Source organism: Podarcis filfolensis (assembly GCF_964270895.1).
Source record: "Podarcis filfolensis genome assembly, chromosome: 14".
Classification (NCBI taxonomy): domain Eukaryota; kingdom Metazoa; phylum Chordata; class Lepidosauria; order Squamata; family Lacertidae; genus Podarcis; species Podarcis filfolensis.
In genome coordinates, this window is record NC_139616.1 from 19,620,480 (window position 1) to 19,644,376 (window position 23,897).

At 44.9% G+C, this 23,897-nt stretch overlaps 1 protein-coding gene across 15 annotated transcripts in view; it reads right to left on the reverse strand.

The window, feature by feature from the left end:
* The window catches only part of AKAP13 (A-kinase anchoring protein 13), a 252,720-nt gene that overhangs the window by 63,925 nt on the left and 164,898 nt on the right, over positions 1-23,897 (reverse strand). For 9 of the 15 annotated variants that reach the window (XM_083586086.1, XM_083586079.1, XM_083586081.1 and 6 more), the window contains 3 exons: positions 14,894-14,975; positions 8,383-8,519; positions 1,847-2,214 (listed from right to left, as the gene is read on the reverse strand). In XM_083586086.1, the coding sequence (XP_083442212.1) occupies positions 1,847-2,214; positions 8,383-8,519; positions 14,894-14,975 (587 nt within the window). The remainder of the gene's footprint in view (positions 1-1,846; positions 2,215-8,382; positions 8,520-14,893; positions 14,976-23,897) is intronic. The other 6 variants (XM_083586080.1, XM_083586089.1, XM_083586083.1 and 3 more) reach the window with 1 other exon arrangement.

Sequence of the window (23,897 nt, forward strand, 5' to 3'; positions counted from 1 at the left end):
TAACATACACAAACAACCTGAAATTAAAGGTTTTCGGCTGCCCCATAGTAACAGACAACAGGAAAAAAGACAGCTTCACTTCAATCTGTAAAACCTAAAGTAACATCTGGGGTTGGGTTTTATGGCAAAGAGCGAAGTAACTATCTGATTGCTTCTCTTCATGCCATGAAACTTCCAGCCCTGTGCCCTGGACTGAACCGATGCAGTCCAGCAACACACTTCTACCAAGCAGACAAGCAGAGGAGGGATCAAGCAATCCGCTCCTCTTAGCAACCTGTTGCATTTCCATGTGGGTTGCCAAGAAGGGCTTTCCTTCCTCTGTGGCTAGGATGCAAGAGCCACCTGCCCCCCCCTCCAATCCATTGACTCACCTGTGTGAAACTTAAGACACAAGGCTGCTTTAATCCTTTCTGTGGCTTGCTGCGACCCAAGCGCACTCGTTCCAAAACCAAGGACTTGTGCTTGCACTTGTGGGACGCATATTTTGACCTCTCAAATTGAAATAGAAAGTTTTGCTCTGGGACTGCACGAATACACGTGACACCTCATCGTTGGTGAGTGCAACTTTCGTTTTCTTGAGCACTTGGGAGAAAAGGGGGCAGAATCTGCAACCATCACCATTGGAGAAGTTCAGAAAGCAGTGCAAAGCGTCTCTCTGATTTCCGAGCTTCTCCGTGGCTCAGTGCAGCAGGGAAGAGATAGCCACACATGCCTCCAGATTGTGGAAAGAGGCTTGTTCTATCATTCAGAGTGTGTCCGAAGTTTAGTCAGACATGACAGACAAAAGCCCTGGTCTGTGGCATGCATAATTTTGTCTGGCTTCTAAAGCTGGCCCCAATTTTTGCCCCCATATTCTGCTATGCTGTATGTATTTATGCTAACAACATTTTTTGTTGTATCATAATCAGTTTTGTCAGTAACAAAAATATCCAGCCAGTATTTCTACAAATGAGAGGTGGGCATGCTACTGATTTGTCTCAATACAGCTTCATGGGTAGATAATTTCTAGCTGATGAACACTGTGTGTCAGCTAACTGAATTTACTCACTGGAATCCATAAAATTGTATTTTATGTTCAAAGGTCAAAATACTGTTGGGGTTTTTTTAAATGTAAAAATCCAACCCACAGGTACAAAGAAGGACTTATTGTGATTGACTGTCACAGATTTCCCCCCTAGAACTCAAGCAATAATCACAGTGGTGGTTTTGCTGACCTTAAAACTCTTCTTACTGCAGCCTTGTATTTAAGAACTAGACAGGCAAGAAAGTGAGGAGGCTGGCAAGGGAGGGACTGATCCTTCCATTCCTCCTCCACTATCCCACTTGGTTTCTGTGCTTGCTGCAGAGGAAGTAAAGCATCTTCCCTCCACATCCACCATGTCAGCTACACAGGCTGGAGCGGGGAGACAGATCACCCCTGTGCCTCTTTCACTAGTCTGCTTGGTAGAAGGCTATTTTTAACACTGCTTTGAGAAATTGGTTCTCATGCTGGCTGCAGAAAAAGGAGATCCCATTCTTCCACACGGAAATATCAGCTACTGATGCCTTAGCTGGTTAGTAAAAGAGTAATAATAATAATAATAAAATATTGGGCTGTATTCAACTAAGTCCTACTCAGAGTAAGACCGCTGGGTGGTTATTCCATGGACCTGAGCTAGTCCTGTCTGGATCTACTCTGAGTAAAACTTCACTGCATACCGCCCAAAAATTGCAGGCTAATAACTTTTATAGGCTTACTTGCAAATGCCTGCCTTACTGCCCTCTCCCACCCCCACCCCAAAATAAAGATCACAAGGCTGAAGGTACCACAGCTGTGGATCACTGGGTGCCCACATCCTTTACTCACCTTCGATGGTTCATCTCGGCCTCGTTGCTGCCATTCTTCCCAGGGCCCCAACTATGCCGGCGGAAAGGAGACAGCGGCCTCATGGAGCTCTTCAGGGCAGAGGCAGGAGGGGGCACTTCCGTGATGCTGTCCAGCTCTTCGTCCAGCTCCCCGGAGGCGCCAGCTTCGCCATCTTGGCCCTCGGCGCTTGTTGCCATGTTGAAGCAGCTGCCATCCAGGCTGTACCGATCCTTGGGTCTGCTGATGCCTAGCGCCTGAGGGAGGGAGATGTCACTCCCAAGGGACGAGTTCCTTTCTAGGGACAGCGTATCGTCGGCAGAGAAACTAGAACTTGTGCTATCGCCCGCCGACTGCTCCTCTTCGGGCTGCTGTGAAGCAGGAGTGGGAGAAGAGGAGGACGACGACAAAACAAGCAGAAACTGTATTAATCTATTTAAAATGATTTGCCGATAATCAAGGCTGCAGGCAATGTTTATACAGACCTACATGGCACAGTAAGATAATGAGTTATTTGAAACATATCCACAGTTATAAAAGTCTTAAAACTACAACCAAATCCATCAAGCACCAGCTGAAGGTTGCTGAACGTCTTGCAGCCTTTACAGAAACAAAGAAGAGAGGACCTTCTTTTAGAAAAGAAGACCTGTTCCAAAAGTTGAAGCCCACTGCAGTAAAACCCCTGCTTCTCACAGCCACAGTGAAGAAGGTGAAGACAAACCCTGCTGGACAGTGGCGTAGCGTGGGTTGTCAGCACCCGGGGCAAGGCAAGTAATTTGCGCCCCCTAACCCGTGGATTTGCGCCCCCTAACCCGTGGATTTGCGCCCCCTAACCCATGGATTTGCCCTAACCCCAGATGTTGCGCCCGGTGCGGCCGGCCCCCCCCTGCACCCCCCACGCTACGCCACTGCTGCTGGAACAGGTTGAAGGCCCATTTAGTCCAGCAGCCTGTTCTCATACTGAGTAGCTAGCTAGATGCTTATGAGATGCTCACAAGCAGAAGATGAACACAGTGACATTCTCCTGGCCTAGGATTTCCAGCAACTGGAATGCAGACACATAATGCCTCTGGCATTGGAGGTGACATTAGAATTTTAGGAATTCTAGGTGCCAAAACCCCAAGGGAGCAGAAAAGACGATTTATGTATGTGACCATGGCTGTGCAGATGTTATTGGCCCAGAGATGGAAAGAAGATAAAGTCCCTACCAGAGAAGAATGGCAGATCAAGTTGATGGATTATGCTGAAATGGCTAAAATGACCAGGAATCAGAAATCAGGAAGACCAAAATTTTAATAAGGAATGGGGGAAATTTATAATTTATCTTAAAAACCACTGTAAACAGTTAAAATCGTTAGTAGGATTGGAATATCACTTGTAGTATAATGGTGGATTTTGGATACAATGGAGAGGTAAAAGGTTTGGATTATTATAAAATATGCAGGAGGAAATGATTAACAATAGAACCCACAAAGGGAAGGAGGGAAGTCCTGAAAATTCTCTGGCATCTTGTTTTTATGTTGTATGTTGGATATGTGACTGTAAAATTTTAATCTGAAAACCAAATAAATAAATTTATATTTTAAAAAAGACACTGGAGGTGGATCTCATCTCCTCCAGGAGCCCATATAAAACCCCAAGAAAGCCTTCTCTACATCTCACGGGAAAGAATTCCATAGTTAAACTGTGTGCTTTCCATGCTGGCGCTGTTCATATTGGAGGGCCACAGCTCAGTGGTAGAGCATCTTCTTGCATGCAGAAGGTACCAGATTCAATCCTCAGCATCAGGTAGAGCTGGGTGTATCCCTTTGGCTGAAACCTTGGGAGAGCAGCTGTCATTCAATGTACACAATACTGAGCTAGATGGACCTATGGTGTACGGGTCTTCCCTGACCAGTAATAGGTTGTTGACCGGGGCTGATGGGAGCTGGAGTGCAAGAACATCTGGACGGGTGACAGGTTTTGCATTCCTAGCCTACTATCCATTTGCAAGAGATTGTCAACAACGCCTCAAGGAAAGCTGCAGATTAACAACAAACATGCCTAGATGCTCCTATTTCTCATTATAAAAGCAAATAAAAATAAAAATCTAGCTGCCCTGTGGGCCTCCGGAGCTCATTCACATTAAAGATAAATGAATGTGTATTAGAGGGCTGGAACCAATATTAGTTCTACTAAGAATAAAATATATGATTCTATGAGTATCATAGGTCCTTTAGCTACAAAGGGTCTACATTGGGCAGACATACGATTTAAAGATTTTAAAGGTTTTTAAAGATTTCACAGCCAAGTTCTGAGATTAGTATTTGGCAGATGCTGTTGGCTTTCTTTCTCTTTTTTCCGAATCTTTCTTGAAGTATGACATGGGGTATAACTGTTCAGGATAGCTAGATTTTTAGTCATGTGTTTTAAAGATTATTATTTTTTGACCACGTAACTTCCATTATATTTTTAAACATCATGGTACTAATATTGCCGCTTTTTGTCTACAACTCCTAAAGAAGTTCTTAACTCTGAAACACCGAGTGTCAGAGCTTCCTGCTGCTTGGTTAACCTCGGCCCCAAATTAAATTTAGAAAGATGAGGCAGCAGAGATAGCTAGGAAGGGTGATCTCACTGGGAACCAGCTCTCCTGGAGGGGATTTACAAAACCCTTGCCCGTTATTTACAAGACAACGTAAAGAAGAAGTGCCTCCCACATCCTCCTTACATAACTGTGACTTTGCACAGAGATGTTAGTTTGACAGAAATCCCCTTGAGCAGATTTTATGCATAAACTGAACATAGATACCGCATGCAGCGTAAGACTGCGGCTTCAACACATCACATGGTGGGATGGATCACAAGCCTTACATGAATATTGTTGCAAGAGGTTGTTTTTGAATCCAGGAATTTTAACATCGCAGTAAAATCAAGAAGATGCCACTTAGATTACAATTGGCATGGTGCAGTGATTACAGTGTTCACAAGGACCGAGGAGATCGAGGTTCAAATCCTGACTTGGCCAGGAGGCTCACTGGGTGACACTGGGCCAGTCAACTATTTCAACAAAACCTCGCCGGGTTCTTATGAGCATGAAATTGGGGAGGGGCGAGAGAAGAGCCACACATGACACCTTTAATCTCAGTGGAGGAAAGATGGGAAACAAAATGTAATAAATAATAATACTGTATTGCATCCTCACCAACTCTGAGCTAATATCCTATGAAACTTCGTAGATTTGCTTCAAGGAACTGTAGTAAAAGGTAAAGTAAAGGACCCCTGACAGTTAAGTCCAGTCGCAGATGACTCTGGGGTTGCAGCACTCATCTCGCTTTACAGGCCAAGGGAGCTGGTGTTTGTCTGCAGACAGTTTTTCCAGGTCATGTGGCCAGCATGACTAAGCATCTTCTGGCACAACGGAGCACCGAAACCAGAGCAGCACACGGAAACACCATTTACCTTCCCGCTGGAGTGGTACCTATTTATCTACTTGCACTGGCGTGCTTTCGAACTGCTAGGTTGGCAGAAGCTGGGATCGAGCAACGGGAGCTCACCCCGCCGCGGGGATTTGAACTGCTGACCTTCTGATTGGCAAGCCCAAGAGGCTCAGTGGTTTAGACCACAGCGCCACCCATGTCCCGAACTCCTGAAATGTCTGACTGCCTTTCTTTTTAAGAACACAAGAACAGCCTGCTAGGTCAAGACCAGTGGCCCATGTAGTCCAGCATCGCGGTAGCCTACCAGATGCCTGTGGGAAGTCTACAAGCTGGCCATGAGCACAACAGCACTGCACACATGGCGGTTTCATGCAAGGATCATCTGCATTCAGATGAAGGGATGGCTGCAGTTGGGTTGGAGAGCTTGGAAGGTGGAGTTAAGTTCAGGAGGAGTTTGACAAATGCTAGAATTAGAGTATCATTGTGATCTACTGAGTGACCTTGCTTAGGAGGCGCACACCCTCTCACCAGACACAGGTTGACAGGTGAACCTGAGAGCCAAGGGCATCCCGGGCGCCAAGGCCTAGAATCTGTTTTTAGGCCTCTGCCAAACTCCAGGGCAGTCTGCAGGTGGGGTGAGGCAGGAGATGTGCCGCAAGCATGGACCTCCACAGAGCAAGAACCAAAATACATGTCCGTGATCAGATTAAGAAAGAGACAAAGAGGGCCGAGGCAATCAGTACTCAATGACCACAAAGTTGCTCAGACTGAGATGTTGATTTGGATGTGAGGGCTTCATAAGATCAGTGGGGTTCCTGTTCCCTTTGGGTCAGCTGCTCATGTCTGGGGAAAGTATCGGCAGATCATATTCCAGCTAAAACTGCAGCCTGTTTTGTTTTGTTTTTGTTTTTATTATTATTATTATTATTATTATTATTATTATTATTATTATTATTATTTATATACTGCTTAATTGTAAGGGAGTGGAAAAAAGACCTCTAAGCAGTTCACAATAAATGTTAGAATTATCAGTAAAAAAAAAATTAAAAGCAGTAATTTAAAAAATTGTTTAAAAGCAGTTAAAATCAGCACTAGACTTAAAGAGATATTAAAACATAACAACCTAGAGACTGCTCCTTATCCAGAAAATTTGGTGCTCCCTCCTCAGTAGGAGACATGTGATGAAGGAACCTGGAAAAGGAACTATTCAGTGGCAGTTCTTTATGTGTGGAATTCTCTAAAGAGATGAATCTGGCCCCATTTCTCTATAGTTTTAGGTGGTTAGTTAAGATACATCTTTTCTAGCAGGCATTTGGAGGAGGAGGAGGAGACCTGGTTGCTGCTGCCGCTATCAGAAACTTGTTTAATGACTTGTAGTGCTCTTGTGTTCGAATCTTGCCTGTGGGTTTCCCAGAAGCATATGGGTGGCCATTGTGAGAGCATGATGCTGGACTAAGATGGGATACTGGCCTGATCCAGTAGGCTCTTCTTATGTTGCTGTTTTTAAAGCACTATGTCAATGTATGTATTTCATTTGCCTTTGATGAACCGCCCTGTGGCTTGTGCAAAGGATGGAATGAAAATAATCTGAAGAAGCATTTCATGCCTGGGGTGCAGTTCTCTGCCCCGCTCTCCCCCAATTTAATACGCTTCACTCTTGGGTAGGTTGTTTCTTCAGGCACCTTCCAGAACAAAAGGCAGGCGCATTCTCACTGCAACTGTGAGATACTGCTTGCTAATACTGCTTCCAGGCACCCTCTCCTTGCTCAGTTGCAGTCAGGGCTCAGGGAAGCATATGACGCTTCCTGGGAATTCTCTTGGAATGGCTTCTGTCACATCCTTGGTTACCCTCTTGAGATGATGTCACTGTGCATCATCTACTTGCAGAGGGAGAAGGAATGAATGCATCATACAGTTTCCCTGCTCTCACAGGCAATAACTGAGAGGACAGCAATGTGGTTTCCCGAACAAACTTTGGCCAGCTCCAATTGCAGCCCCAATAACAGAGCGTTTATGCACCCCGGCACACAATCTGAGGATCCACCAACAGAGGTAATGCAATAATAGGTGCTCTGCAAGAACTTCCGAGAACACTCTCATCTGGTTTCAATACTGCGCTCCAAATATTCTACTTATAAACAACTTCCTTTTCAATTCTTTGGTGCTACATTACACAGATGCACGTTAAAAAACAAAAGTCTCTCACAGAGAACAAGAAAGAATAGAAAACCGTTGCAGCAAAGCCAACTATTAGGAGATTTTTTGTGTATGGGGGAAAAAATCTGAATTGCATTAGTAGTAGCTGATTCCCCCCCCCCGCCCCCCGCGCCCTTCCCACCACCCCTCTGGCCAGAAACCAAAGCCAGAATTTTGCAGATGAAAATTACAGTTCATCTCTATGCCTCACCCTTTCCTCCGGCACTCCCTGGGTTGTGCACACAGCTGAAGGAGTTGGAAAGTCATTTCTCAACTCCATGTCCAGAACTTTTAGTCTGCTGGCCGGACGCCCTGTGGCTCCTGTCAATGCTCATCAAAGCACCACCGAGCACAGCACCTATTTCGGCAAGGACCTGCACGCTTTATAGTTTCAACATAGCGAAGTTTCTAGCTTGTACAAAGGACTCTGAAAAGAAATTAGGTCTTGGAACGCTAAGGTCACTGGACGTTCAAGGGTCTGCTGGGGAAAGTGACTGGGGCGGGGTGGAACAGAGGGAGGGAGGGAGGCTTTAGCAGAGACGACTGCAGGAAATGACATTAGCGAGCGTGATTCACTCAGATGGGAGAATGTCGCAATGTCTGCCCATAGCACTGAGTGATCATTCTGAGAAAGGATAATGAAGAATAAATCCATTGTGCATAAACAATGGGACCCAGCCCAGGCCATTGCACTGGTGTTGCTGAGTGTGTATCATATCGCCAGATCTCCCCAAAATACTTACTACAGGGCATTTTACAGGGACTAATAATCTCTTAATAAACATCTGTGATAACAGGATGCTAGACTAGGTGGGCCATTGGTCTGATCCAGCAGGGCTCTTCTTGTGTTAAGAGTTTCATTTAGGTGCATCTATGCAGCACCAAAAAAGCAATAATCAAACATGACCAAGACTCAAGCCTTACCTTCCCGAAGTCCACCTCGTCCATCCCATCTCCTGAGAGAGGAAAGAGGTCAGATTCGCTCTCAGATCTTCTTTTAAGTATGTCTTGCGATGAGGTACAATCGCCACTTAGTCCATCTTCTAGGAAATTATCACTTTCTGGGGAGGGGGAAATGAAGGGGGGTGGGGAATGTATGGCAGTTTGAGATTGCTCACCAAACCAATGCAAGTGTCATTCAAGAGCTACAGTAGTATAAATATGAACCAAAATATGAATTACCATTGAACTATGGTTCTTCTCCCCCATTCCAAGGAATAATAAAAAAGCTTAACATTTCTATAGCATCTTCTGGAGTTCAAAGTGCCTCACAATCAAGGGTTATTAAATCAAGAACCCTTGCAATAACCCTGTAAAGTAGGCCAATGTTCTTCCACGCTAAGCAAAAGAAGTAAATTCTGCACCCAGGAAATCCCAGTTCTGCATTAAGAAAAGCTAAAATTCTGACTGCGGCATGTATTCCTTTCTGCAGATTTGCATGATTTCTCATATTCAGCCCATTTCTGAAAATTGTCGTTCTTCATACTTTAGGCTGCAGTCCAATAGCTCTGAGGAAGATCAGGTCTTCCCTCTCTGAGGGGAACAGAGCAATGACATCAGAGGAGGAAATCCTTTGAAAAGCAAAAACCTGAGCTTCCCAGAACTGCATACAGTGGTACCTCGGGTTACATACGCTTCAGGTTACATACGTTTCAGGTTACAGACTCTGCTAACCCAGAAATAGTGCTTCAGGTTAAGAACTTTGCTTCAGGATAAGAACAGAAATCGTGCTTTGGCGGCGCGGCAGCAGCAGGAGGCCCCATTAGCTAAAGTGGTGCTTCAGGTTAAGAACAGTTTCAGGTTAAGAACGGACCTCAGGAACAAATTAAGTACTTAACCCGAGGTACCAGCGTATTCTTGTAGAATCACAGCATAGACATAGACACATCCCTGCCATTAAACAACACCAGCATTACTGCTCCCATGTTGCAGACTGCAACACAGCTAGGCTTCCTTACAGCTTGAAAAGCAATTCTTTGGCTATGAAAATAGTCAACTCACATTCTGGGATTCGGCAAACCCGCCACCCTCAATGCAATAGGCCTATTTCACGCACCAGAAAAACTCTGCTGGGGGAGATGAGTGCCAGGAGTGGAAATACTGCCATTCCACAGAGGAGCTTCCACACCACGGAGGGAATAGCTCTTTTATTTTATCAGGTGCAGTTTCTTTCCCTGCACCTTCTCCACTTTCAACCCAACCTTGGCAAGTCTGCGTTTCTTTTCCATTGTAAGTGGGAAAGGAAAAAGTTGGGATATGTATGGGTTGGGGAGGGGGGGAGAGACTGAGAGAGGCAGGGGTGGGAGAGAAGACGTAACAAACTGCAAGCCAGCATTCCCACCAAATCCAGCTGGCAATTTAACAGACCATGTCCCACCACATTCCAGACGGAAAAACAAGCCGGCTCCGCAAGAAAGCTCAGATGGAAAATTGAAAAGGACGTTCCAGGCTGGCCACTGGGCACATACCTTGTCCAAAGAAGTTAATCAACTCACGTGCTGAGAAAAGGTACAGCTAGGTCAGCAAGAGGGCATGAGGAAGGTATGAAAGAAAGCACATCTGCCCCCCATAGTAGCAGTAGTACTACTAGCAGTAGTAGTACTAGTAGTAGTAGTATTACTAGTAGTAGTAATAATAATAATAATATTAATAGTAGTGGTGGGAAGAAGAAGAAGAAGAAGAAGAAGAAGAAGAAGAAGAAGAAGAAGAAGAAGAAGAAGAAGAATGGGAACTGTAGCTTACCCCTCACATGAGCTACAATTTCCATCACTCTTAACAATCTACACTTCCCAGAATTTGGGGAGGGGGAGCAAAAGTGTTTCAGGTGTGATTTAAATGTGTATGCAGCCTCTCACCCCTCTTTAACTCTCATAACGTTTGTCAAAAACACTTTACTATTCTAATACAGTCGTATCTTGGTTCTCGAACACCTTGTGACTCAAACATTTTGGCTCCCAAACGCCGCAAACCCAGAGGTGAGTGTTCTGGTTTGCAAACATTTTTTGGAAGCAGAACGTCCGACGCAGCTTACACGGCTTTTGGTTGAGTGCAGGAAGCTCCTGCAGCCAATCGAAAGACGCACCTTGGTTTTCGAACGTTTTCGGAAGTTGAATGGACTTCCAGAACAGATTCCATTCAAGAACCAAAGTACAACTGTAGTGGGATCATACTGACTCAAGTTTTGTCACTGTGTTTTTTTAAAGACATGTATAAAATGGGGTGCATTTGACAATGGCCTGAGTCCAGGCACAATGCAAAACCATGGTTCCCTGCTATGAGAAGGATGGGGAATCTGAGGTCCTCCAGATGTTGTTGGACCACAACTTCCATCATTCCTGACCATTGGGCCATGATAGCTGAGCTGATGGGAGCCCAGCAACATCTGTCAAGCCCCAGGCTCCCTGTGTGAAGAAGCCACAGCAAATTTTAGCATATCGCAGGTGGTAACAGGAAGCTTTTCCTTCGAATTTTAAAAGCACACCACAGTTCCCTGTTACATCCAAACCTGGGAAAATGTGTGTTTTTTTAATAAATAAAAAAATATATTGAGCTATTGAGCAAACCAGGATCAGAAACAGTGGTGTTTGATCCTAGCTTCTTCTCACTAACAAGAGTTTAAACAACCACAGATTCCCAAGTTAAGATGTAACAGGGAACTGTGGCTTGCTGAAAATGAGAAGCAACAGTTTCCCATCTACTTCTCTGGTGCATGGAAGGAAAGGGGAGAAATGTGCGAGTCAATGGTTTGGTAGGGTGTTATTTGAGTAGTATAAAACTACAGCTTCTCATTGCCTCCAAAATGGTCTACCAATTCCAAATTAATGTAAAAATATGAACATGTATTAAGGATTATTTTCAGAAGAGCGTTGGAGATGGGGAATGGAACCATGATACTGGATGGCATCTAGGGCTATAATAACCCCATATACCTTTGTTGTGCTTTCCCTCCTATAACTCTAGAACTCCTGCAAATGTGATTTTAAAAACACACACCCAGAGAATGAATTGTTGAAACCTCTTTACGATGGATGATGGAGTTAAAATAACATAATTACTGGCATGAAAGGATGTCTTTCATCAAATCTGGGCAAGTTAGACCCCAAATACCTTGGAAATGCAACTTGCTATTTCCTTACAATCGTTTAAAAATTGGGGCCCGAGTGACCACAATGCCCTTTTACTGAAAGCCTCAAACCATACACACATGCCAGGCTTGAAACACCAAAGGGCAATTAAAGCCTCTACTATGGAAGAACAAAGGGAGTTATGAAGCAGTGCAGGTTTCAAGGAAATTGCTTTTCTCCCACTAGAGTTAGTTATGACCAGAAATGTGTAGAAGGAATCAGAAACAAAGAAGTGTTGAGAAATGGGTGTGGGGGGGAGAGAATAATTTGTCCTATGTGCACTGAGAAAGTTGCTTTGGAAGTGTACCATGTCTTCTCAGGTAAAGCCTGGTTTATTGTGGGGGTTTTCATTGCCTTTGCTTTAAGTGTGTGCCTGTGTGTTGCACAATCTGAGCCCGCCTCCACCTCTACTGATGGCTTGATAAGCCCCTACCAATGAAAACACCATCACAACAAAGCTGGAAGGATGACAAGTTCCTAGCACACGTGCCACGGGCTTCCTGAGCACGAGTGATTTAGGGCTTGCATCCGTCAACATCCATCACTTGCAAAGCTCACAGCAAAACGGCACTGGGGACCTTTCCAATGCAGGGACTGGCAGAGGCTCCCTGGTCTAAAAACACAGCAAGAATGAGGTGGTTCAAGGCCAGGGAGGGGAGAACACATGGCTGTACCTCAAACAGCATTTGGGGAAATCTAGTGTCACTTTTATACATTTTCCACCGTATTTTAGTACAAGTCTTTACAAGGTGGCTCACAATCAAAGAACTCGCTTGTTTTCAAATACTCTTCTATGTTAAAAACTTCCTGCAACAGGAAACCAGCATAGCGGGCAAAGGACTAAGCAAGAATTTCTACCAGTTCTCCGTCTGTAGAGAGGTATCCTCTCTCCTCCCCTTTAAAATAAATAAATAAATAAAAGCATTTTAAAATATAAGGCCCTGGATAACCTGTGGCCCAATCACCTGAGAGAAGGCAGTCTCCCATCCAAGTTGGTTGGAATCTCAGGATCTCTTGGTTGTTCTACCAACTGCACAGCTACATCTTGCAGTGACCAGGAGGTGGGTCTTTTCTGCTGTGATGCTCCACCTTCGGAATCACCCCCCATTCCAAAGGTAAGACAGCCACCACCCGTGTCAAAGTTTCAGCACCTTTTAAATATTCACCTGCTCACCCGAGCATTTGCTGATGTGTTTTGTTATTACTACATCATCTTGCATGACGTAAGAGGACATGGGGTCTGCCATTGGGGTGCAGCTTGTATTAAGACTGTGTCTTTCCACAAGGCAGGACTGTTCCGCATACAGAAAAGGTTCTACCATTCTACCATCTTGCCAACAAGGATAGCAGCCGGGAGGTTATGTAGCCACCAGAGGGCATATTTAATATAAACTCAGTTTGCAGGGAGATGATATGATGCTGGCTGCTTCTTCAGCATTTATTCTGAGCTGCTTGCAGGGAGGTTACATGACGTTAAGTCAAGCAATTGTGATCCTTTGTGTTCTAACGCAATTTCCCATCACGTTCCTTACAGCAAAAAGCCCAATTTGGGGAGGGGGGAGTGAGTTTGTTGCACACAAGCATTAAATCTCATTGCACAATTTGAGTGTTAGTGTAAGATGCATGGAGGGTTCATCACCCCTGGTCTACACTGACTGGCAGCAGTCAGCGCTGCTGGGTTCCAGACAGGGTCTTCGGTCCTCTCCAATTCTTCCTGGAGATGCCAAGGATTGAACCTAGGACCTTCTGCATGCAAGGCATGTGCTCTACTGCTGAGCTACAGATAATAATAATAATAATAATAATAAATTTTATTTATATCCCGCCCTCCCCAGCCAAAGCTGGGCTCAGGGCAGCTAACAACAATCAAAATAATTCAACATTCTAAAAACATTCATTATAAAATTAATTAAAATCAAATTGATGGCAACCATTAAGCAAAATTCTGTGCAGATTGCCAGAGGAGGGGGTCAGGCTGCGCCCTGACCAAAGGCCTGGTGGAACAGCTCTGTCTTGCAGGCCCTGCGGAAAGATGTCAGGTCCCGCAGGGCCCTAATCTCTTGTGACAGAGCGTTCCACCAGATTGGAGCCGTGGCCGAGAAAGCCCTGGCTCTAGTTGAGGCCAGCCTAACCTCTCTATGGCCTGGGATCTTCAGGATGTTTTTATTTGCAGACCGTAAATTTCTCTGTGGGACATACCAGGAGAGGCGTACCCCGTAGGTACAAGGGTCCTAGGCCGTATAGGGCTTTAAAGGTTAAAACCAGCACCTTAAACCTGATCCTGTACTCCACCAGGAGCCAGTGCAGCTGGTATAGTACTGGATTAATATGATCTCGCAGCGAAGACCCCATAAGGAGTCTTGCCGCGGCATTCTGCACCCGCTGGAGTTTCTGGGTCAGTCTCAAGGGCAGCCCCACGTAGAGCGAGTTACAATAATCCAGTCTGGAGGTGACCGTCGCGTGGATCACAGTGGCTAGGTCAGGGCGAGAGAGATAAGGAGCCAACTGCTTAGCTTGGCGGAGATGAAAAAATGCCACCTTTGTTATAGCTGTAATCTGCGCCTCCATGGAGAGGGAGGTATCGAAGATTACACCCAAACTCTTAACGGACGATGCTGGCACTAATTGCACCCCCGCAAGAGATGGGAGTTGCCCCCTCAATCCCATATCGCCCCGTCCCAGCCACAGGACCTCTGTCTTCGAAGGATTTAACTTCAACCGGCTCCCACGTAACCATCCAGCCACAGCTTCTAGACATCTGGTCAGTGTGTCTGGGGCCGAGTCAGGATGGCCATCCATCAACAGATAGAGTTGGGTGTCATCGGCATACTGATGGCAACCCAGCCCAAAACTCCGGACAAGCTGGGCGAGGGGGCGCATAAAGATGTTAAAAAGCATCGGGGAGAGAATCGCACCCTGAGGCACTCCACACACCAAGGAGTGGCGCGATGACAATTCCCCCCCCAAGCGCCACCCTCTGTCCCCGACCAGAGAGAAACGAGCGCAGCCATTGAAGGACTGTGCCCTGGATCCCCACATCGGCAAGGCGGTGGTCCAGGAGTTCGTGATCAACCATGTCGAAGGCTGCTGACAGGTCTAGAAGAATCAGCAGCCCAGACCTTCCCAGGGCCTTTTAAAGTTTAGAACTTGCACTGAATTGTGCTTGGAAGCCAACCTTGCCCACTTTAGGCTAGCAAAGAGTTCCAGAGAACTCAAATGCTTTGTGCAGCCTCTCACCCAGAGAAGCCAGCTCAATAATGACAGCTTGCCTCTCTGATTTTATATCTCGAAGACTAAAGAATTCATCTTACCTGCAGAATGACATGGATGCTTTGGCTCCAACAGTGACGGATCCTGAGCAGTTTCAACAGGACTCCAGCTTTCACGGTTAATCTAACAGAAAGCAAGAGAGGTGAAAAATTAACGGGGATATTTTCAAGTTGCCTCTGTACCTTTGAATTACTCATGCCAATGGCATCAGGCTAAACAGATCCAAAGTTCAGCAAATGAAACCCATTGGTGCCTGGATAAGAGGGAATAGTCTATGCATTCCTTAGAGTGCTGACTTCAGACACACAAACACACAGACACATGTATAACTCTGCAAGTAACTGTTTGAAATTCCCTCTCTTTTTAAAGAAAGTGGTTATGTAAACTGCTTCTATCAAAATATATGATAGCTTGTTGGTGGTTGGTTGGTTTTAAAGAAAACTATTTGGAGAAACAATTTAAGACACAAATATAAGATGGGCTATCAACTCCCTGATGATCCATGTAAGAAAATATACAAATGGAATTTAGCAACAACACAACATGTAAATATTAATACAAGTTTCAATAAGATACCATTATCAATACAAGTTTCAATAAGATACTATTATCAAGTAGTATTCAGTACCCAAAAGACTTCAGAGAATATATAAATTTACCCGACTTCGTTTATACTGCAGACAGTGAACACAAGGACAGTCCAAGTTGTTATTATTATAGAAAAAGTTTGAAGGAAACTGCTTGACTATATAAAGTATATTGTTTGGGTTCTTCCTGCTAAGACTTAACTCCCTTCTTATGCACCCTGAGAGGAGGAGGCTAAAACTCAAAGCCTTCGAGTCAAACCTAAAGTCTTTCCTCTTCTATGCTCTTGATCGCCAACCCAAGATGAAAGGTGGTGAACCTAAGAGAGATATCAGCAGACTTGGGAGAATCCTATGTCTGGAGAAGCAAATGCTTTATTTATTTATTTATTTATTTATTTATTTATTTATTTATTTATTTAGAGAGAAATTGAGGAGCGGGGAACGGGACAGCCGAATGAAGACATAGTGAGTGTTGGACTAGGATCAGAAGCCTGGGGTTCAAATCCCCAATCAACCATGAAGCTTGCTGAGCGACCTCGGGCCAGCCACAATCTTTCAGCCTAATCCACAAGGTTGTTGTGAGGAGAAAACACAGAGAGAAAAGAACTAGGTACACCACCTTGAGCTCCTTGGAGAAAAGCTGGAACATAAACGTAGTAGTAGTAGTAATAAAAATAAAAATAAATATAAATATAATCTCACTGGGAATGGAATACTGACCAGCTGTTGGGACAGAAAAGAAGTACAAAACCTGAACAAGAGCACTTCACGCTGCAACGTTTTGTTGTAGGTCCCACTTATAAACATGTAAACATATACAAACCTGTCATGTACAGAGTTGGATGGTTGGTCCATAGAGCTCAATACTGCCTACTATTACTCGTTACAGCTCTTCAAGGTTTGAAGCAAAGGTGTTTTCCATCACTTGCTGTCAAAGAGTTCCTTTTTAAATTGGAGCTGACAGGAACTGAACTCAGGACATCATGCTCCACCACTGAGCTATGGCCCCCTCTCCCAGGTCACCTCAGTACACTTCGCACATTTTTTGATGCTGGTAAACCTCCCTAAATACAAGTGTTTTTGCAAGATTCACCCTTGCTGATATAGCTATAAAATCAAACTAGATTCACTAGGGGTGGGGGGAGATTATTTTTAGCATTCATTTCCTTTTAAAACCCTCGGGTCTGCATTTCCTTTAATCATGTTTTAATTTAGCCTCCAGCGTGCAAAGGACACACTTTATTTTCCTGTTTTGATAAAAGGAGCTTCTGATCCCTGTACAATATCAAGCCCACGTCTGTATTTTGGAGGGAAAGAAAGAAAAGTAGTTCAGATGCTGTAAGAAGATTCCTAGCCATGAAGTTGATAAGTAACCCACCTCCCCAGAGTTTTGACTATTTTGGATAACCCCACCCCAACCCCCCAAAAAACCCTCGCAGGGTGCCAAGCTGAGGGGGCACAAAATTGATAACAACAACAACAGTAATAATTTATTTATACCCTGCCCATCTGGCTGGGTTTCCTCAGCCACTCTGGGCGGCTCCCAACAGAATATTAAAAACATGATAAAACATCAAACATTAAAGACTTCCCTAAACAGGGTTGCCTTCAGATGTCTTCTAAAAGTCAGATAGTTGCTTATTTCCTTGATATCTGTTGGGAGGGCGTTCCACAGGGCAGGTGTCACTACTGAGAAGGCCCTCTCCCTGGTTCCCTGTAACTTGGCTTCTCAAAGGCAGGGGGAACCGCCCTCAGAGCTGGACCTCAGTGTCCGGGCTGAGCGATGGGGGTGGAGACGCTCCTTCAGGTATACCGGTCCGAGGCCGTTGAGAGCCCTTAAAGGTCAGCACCAACACTTTGAATTGTGCTCGGAAACGTACTGGGAACCAATGTAGGTCTTTCAGGACCAGTGTTATGTGGTCTCAGCAGCCGCCCCCTGTCTAGCTGCCGCATTCTGGATTAATTGTCGTTTCCAGATCACCTTCAAAGGTAGCCCCATCATTGGGAAGATCCATTTGGGGTCACCAAATTTTGGCCTTGCTCAGGGCACCATACTACCAAATACTACTGAACAGGTACACCATGCTCGCATCACACATGCAAGACACGGAGCATTCACGCAACACATCAGTGTGCCTCACAGAGTACACAAGTGACGTCAGCATGCCACAGGGCGTGACCACACCACAGGGCATACTAACATCACGTGGACACACTGTGGGGCATATTGATGTCATGAGTGCAGGCTATGGGGGTGTGCACACCTGGCGTGCTGATGTCTTGCGGCCGCGGGGGCAAGGCAGTGCATGTACTACCCAAGTCAACCCTGGAGGAAGACGAGAGAGAACGGGCTATCGCACAATTCCTGCATGAACAGAGCCGTCAACGTGCTTCTCTATTAGCTGCTTCTTTCCAGGTGAATCAGAAATAGGTACTTCACTAAAGTGCACGCACACATACTTAATATGGGAGGCAAACCCGCATGGTTGATTATAGCAAGAACATAGTCGCGAAGGCCAGGTGGGAGAGAGAACCACCATTCATTTTCCCAGGTTGTTTTTCCTGGCGTTTCATATCTGGAGAACTTTAGGACCGGGGGCTAAATGCAGGTATCCAAATCTCTCTATCTGGCCCTTGGGACTCAACCTGAAGCCTCACACCCTCTCCACAAACCACACCTGTCTTGGGTCCTACTTTGTACTCTGCAAGTTTTTGCCTAGCTGGAATGCATCCCTGAACTCTGATAATAACATAAATGTTAAATTTGCATCCACTGCTCCACCCACTTTTGCTTCTGGCTCCACCTACCATTTGGCCCTTAAAAAGTTTCCCAGAAGGGAATGCGGCCCTCACCCTGGACGACAACATCAACTCAATCTATTATTAACACAGGAAGTCACTGGCCAATGAGAGAATGCTATCACAGCACTGAAAAGTCGCATTTACAAACACAACCTCCAAGAGCACCTTCATAGTCACTCTTATTAACAGCATCTAGCAACAGCATCAGGCTATACTAGCTGTCCCATCACTCAGCACATCACACCACACATTTAAAGTACACAACTTCCCCAAAGATACTCTATGGCAAGATAAGATGGGATATGAATGAGGATTTCCTAACTCCTATCCATTTCATAGTACAGGGCAAAAGAACAGTGACTTCCAATTATAGCAGCCTTTCTCAACCTGTGGGTCCCCAGATGTTGTTGAACTACAACTCCCATCACCCCTAGCTAGCAAGGCCAGAGCTCAGGGATGATGGGAGCTGTAGTCCAACTACATATGAGGACCCACAGGTTGAGAACCGCTGAATTATAGGAAAGTAGTCAGAATCTGGTCCAGTTCACCTGATGGCTTTCCACAAACCTGCCTTACAGCCAGATCTGTGTCGTGCTTTGGTTCTGCAGGACTGAAAGGAAAGTGTAACGTTGGATATTAAGCACAGAATCCAGATTCCTAATAATTTCACCTTCAGTTTTAAAAGGACTACGCTTTCAGCCTCCAAACTGCAACAAGACGCTTCAAAGACTAAGGGCGGTGTTGGCTAAAACCTCAAATGCCACAGAGGTGGCCAAATGAAATTTCCAGTGGCTGGAGGTGTAACTTCAGCAATCTGTGTGACTCCTTTTCCTAATTCCATGATAGCAAACCAGAGTTATATCTAAGAGAATGGTACAACCAGTTCTGCAAAAATATTGGCAGAATTTCTGTATATTTGCAGAATTCATGCAGCTCGCAGAACTCTGCCCTGTGGGATGCAACTTAGCATACAGAGTTTTATTTTTCATTTTTAACTTCGCAAGTTTGATCAGGACAGTTTGGGTTTCTGCTTTCCTCCTTCGATGAAAACCAATTGAACTAGACACTTCTGAAATCAGAAACGGCCTGGGAAATCTTATGTGCAATGCCCCTTTAGCCTCCATTTCAGAGAGGTCCCTCCTTCCCAACTTTATATCCTAGCCAGACTGCATTGCCCGTTGAACTGGCTGCCTTCCTCCAGTCGCCTTCTCTGCCAGGAAACTAAAGCTCTTAAGAGTGACAAAACATTCCCAGACTGCCACCTTACTGTTTAGTGGAGCAGTTACTAATTTTAGATTTGGGGGCGGGTGGAGGGGGTGAAGAGGGAGAGGGAATGCTAAGAACCGTTAGCCAAGAGAGGTATTTGCAGCTCCCGCCTACACACCCTATTTAAAGGCAAAACTAAATCTTTATTCCAATGAGGAAAAAGAAAACACATATACACAAAGTTCGGGTGGCGGAAGGAGGGGGAAGAGGGAGGCACCCAGCTTTATATTAAAATGCCTTTTTTAGGCAGATGACAAAGTCATCCGCACAAAACAAATGGGATCTCAAATCACTTGCATTTTCAAAATCAGTCTCCTGGAGGTGTGGCAACTTGCCTGCTTGGTACAGAAATTTTAATTTCTGGGGGTACACAACTCTTGAAATATTTGTATTCACGCACACTTGGTTAGACTGTATACAATGGACAACGATGGGTTCAGAACTGAAAGGAAATGGGAATAACTCTATTCACTTGATGGGGAAATGTGGTTCTGTTAGGGAGGGATTAGTGAGTTCCCATCCACTGGCTGTAAAAGAGCAAAATTTGGAAGGGGGAAAGGAGTAAGGAATTGGCAGTTTAAAAAAAATGCACCAAGAAAACTTGTACTACTACTACCAATTTACATGCCACAAGTAAGTAGTTCCTGCACTAAGTACAGGAGGGGTACTCTCAGGAGGGTTGGACTAGATGACACTTGGGAAAAGCAGAAATTGCCACCCAAAAAAACCCCTGTTGAATTAGGATGCACAGAGTTCAAATTCTCTCTACCATGAAGCTCACTAGTGACTGGTTAGGTGAGCATAATCCAGGGAGCTTATACTGGTTTGATGGACAGAGCATATCATGCGGAATCTGACTGGGGGAAAACCCATTCATGTCCATCACTTAGCAATGAACTTACTGGATGACCGTGAGACTGTCCCTCTCGCTCAGCTTAGCCTACCCCATAAGGTTGCTGTGGCAATAGAGCGCTCCACTCTGAAAAAGCTTGGAGAAAGGCGAAATATACAAACAAAAACAGTGACCAGCAGAATGACTACTGTACAGAGTACAGCAAATGCAACCGAGTCAGATAACTATACCAAAAGCCACCAAATGGATAAGTATTTGTCCACAAATAGGATAATAAAAAGAACATTGCCCATCTTTCTATTTTATTTCTATTATTGTAAGCGCACTTCTACTGGGCTTATTACCTCTGCGTTCACCTATCGAACCACCGAGGAAGATGTTTAAGTAAAGGTTGTATGGGGTCCCCCCTCTTTTCTGAAAACCCTGTGCAATTTTGCCTGTGAACATTGCACACCTCACTTCTGAGTCAACGTGCAAAGGGATCACGCTGCAAAATACTTAGCAAAATACAAAGCATGCAATTGGAAATGAGCGGATTTCCATGTCCTACCAAGTCCCATCATGACAAACAGCTGGGAAGAACAACAGCGGGAGAGAAAGCAAGAAACATCTGGCTTCTTCCTGCAACAGGAGCTAACAGAGATGCAGACCATGAAAACCATGAAAAGAAGCAACAGCACCATACCTTTAAGAGAACAACATCCACAGTCCTGTCCACCTTCGAAATGTCACACAGGCTGTATCGTCTCTTGTGACGTTCGTACATTTTGTCTGAGGATTGGGGTTATGAAGAGCAGGGCTAATCATCAACTCCAGGGTAGATTCAGCAAGCAAGAGAGAACTGAAAAAAAAGCTCTCTCTCCCAGATGTGTTTTTTTGCTAAGGGTCCTGGAGTCTCAGCAAGATCTCTCTCTCTGAATCACATTGAGTCTGGCCAGTTCTCTCAACAGGAAGAAAGGGGGGAGAGAAACTTCACCACTGTGACTGGTTGATTTTTTTTTTTTAAAAAAGACTCACTGGAACATAGAGCTACTTGTATAAAAGATGCAAGCAGTACGCAGGATGGATATGGTTGGCTATGTAGAAGGAGATTTGCTGCTTGGGACAGGGGCACGCCAAAACTTCCTTGAAACTTTTTGCCACCAAAAAGTTTCCCAGTCTGGTTTGAAAAGACTTCAAGATCCAAGGAAGAAGAAAAAAGAGGGAGGGGATAAGGACCCAACAACCAACAAAATCCAGATGTTTGAAACAGGAACTTTCTATAAACAGACAAAAAAAAAAAAAGGCACGTTGTCGTCTCCCCGTGCAAAAATAAAATAAGATCCAGGCTAGACTAAATCCCAACGTGCCTAATTCAAATGGAGAACAGTAACAAAACACAAACGTTAATTTTGCTGCGGAGAGAGAAAGTGACCACCAGAGATGTGCCACACTTTTCCTTCTGATCTTCTCTGTGAGTATAGTCAGTTTTCACCAAAGGTTGCTCTAGAGTAAGTCAAAAAGTCTAATGACAGCAGACAGCTGGGGGTGGTGGAAAGGATATAAAAACCACTCCCTCCTAACCAGAGTTGAGACGTCACCATTTGCTCACTGCCCTGGTGTTGTGTGAGAGCTGAAAACTTAATTGTAATTTTGGGAATGTGATTCATCTCTTTGGCTGGGAGAGGAGAGGAAGAGGTTCCTCCTTTCGGTTCGCCTCTTCCACCTTGAGAAGTAGCCACTCTTGCTACAAGAATAAAAACCGAGGCTAAACCTCCAATTTTGTTTCTGAACAAAAAAACCAGGGCTCTTAGAGGATCAGTCCCACCCGCTTCTCTCTCTTGTCCTGGCCGTTGCCTACAAGCGGTGCCTCTGTTCCCCCCAATAGCTTACAGTGGTACCTCGGGTTACAGACGCTTCAGGTTACAGATGCTTCAGGTTACAGACTCTGCTAACCCAGAAATAGTACCTCAGGTTAAGAACTTTGCTTCAGGATGAGAACAGAAATCACGCAGCGGCAGTGGGAGGCCCCATTAGCTAAAGTGGTACCTCAGGTTAAGAACAGTTTCAGGTTAAGAATGGACCTCCAGAACGAATTAAGTTCTTAACCCGAGGTACCACTGTATTCACATCGGCCAAGCCTAGAGAATGAAACACACACTGCCACACAGTTCCTGATTTCAAAATTGACAGGAGCCCCCTTCAGTCTCCAGCCCTGGTCTCTCAGGGGACAGGCTCTTTTTTTGTATTTCTGCTTACTTTACTTGAGTTCTTTGCTTCAGAGTCAAAAAGACTCTGTGCAGGGGAAATCGGGGGTGGAGAATTGGACGATGAATCAGGGGGGAAAGATGGTAGCCTTTCCACCAATTGCATTACAGGAGAGCAGCTATGCCAGCTTGACACACTAAACACCCAACGCCTGCTTCTTCTCCAGTGAAAAAAGGGTACTGTACTCATAAGTAACGTTTGAGGATTTCAGTCTTTGCAAACACTTGCATGCAGTGTGTCCCAAATCCACACCTTTCAGAATAACACGCAGATCACCATTTAAATCAGGGATAATGGATTTTTTGACTCTGAATCCAGTGCTCAGCTAACGGATCAAACTATGTACACTTTTTCAAACTCCCTGTATATGTAAGTATTGGTTTCAATGAGGTTGGTTGTTGTTGTTTAAACAAAATAATGGAACAGAAGTACAGGTGAACCTATGCAAAAAGTAACATGGCCCAGAAATAGTTTTGTCCTTCCCTGATCAACAAAGCAGTAACATGTTGGGCAGAGAAGCAGCGGTATGCTCTTATGAGAGTGAACACAGAAAATGTGCACAGTAGGACCGTAGCACAGTGGCAGAGCATCTGCCTTACATGCAGACGGTCCTGGGTTCAATAATCAGCATCTCTGGCTAGGGCTGGGGAAAGACCTCTGCCAGAAACTTTGCAGAGCCACTGCCAGTCAGACTATACAGAGTTAGATAGACCAATCATCTGACTCGGTCGATAAGCCAACTTCCCATGCAGTTGGCACCACACTTACAGGTATCAAAAGCTGAAAGAGCTGGTACAGCCATAAGTCTCTTTCTAACATGGTTTAAACTGTCTGTGAGACTTTAAAATAACTAAAGTGGAACATACCTGAAATCCATTATTATTATTATTATTATTATTTACTGGCAAACATGTTGAATATAGCTGCAAAACTGCTCTGGTGATAGGGAGCCAGGTGCGTTGGATTTGTCACAAATGCTTGCTGATAGGTGTCCTCCACAGCTGGTTTCTTCTTTGTTTATAAAGGAGGGGTGAATAAACCTTCTGGGCCTTCCAGATGTTGCTGTGGACCACAACTTCTATCATTCCTGACTACGCTGGCTGGGGATGACGGGAATTGGAGTCCAATAATATCTTACTGGGCTGGGGTGCCAGGTTGGGGAAGTCAAGGATAAAGGATTCACGGAGCATAATGCTCTCTAATGCTACAGGTTCAGAGGCAAAATGCTAGCAACAAAAACTGGAGAGGTCTATTTGCCTGGAGGGGCATGTGCAGCACATCTGCTTTGCC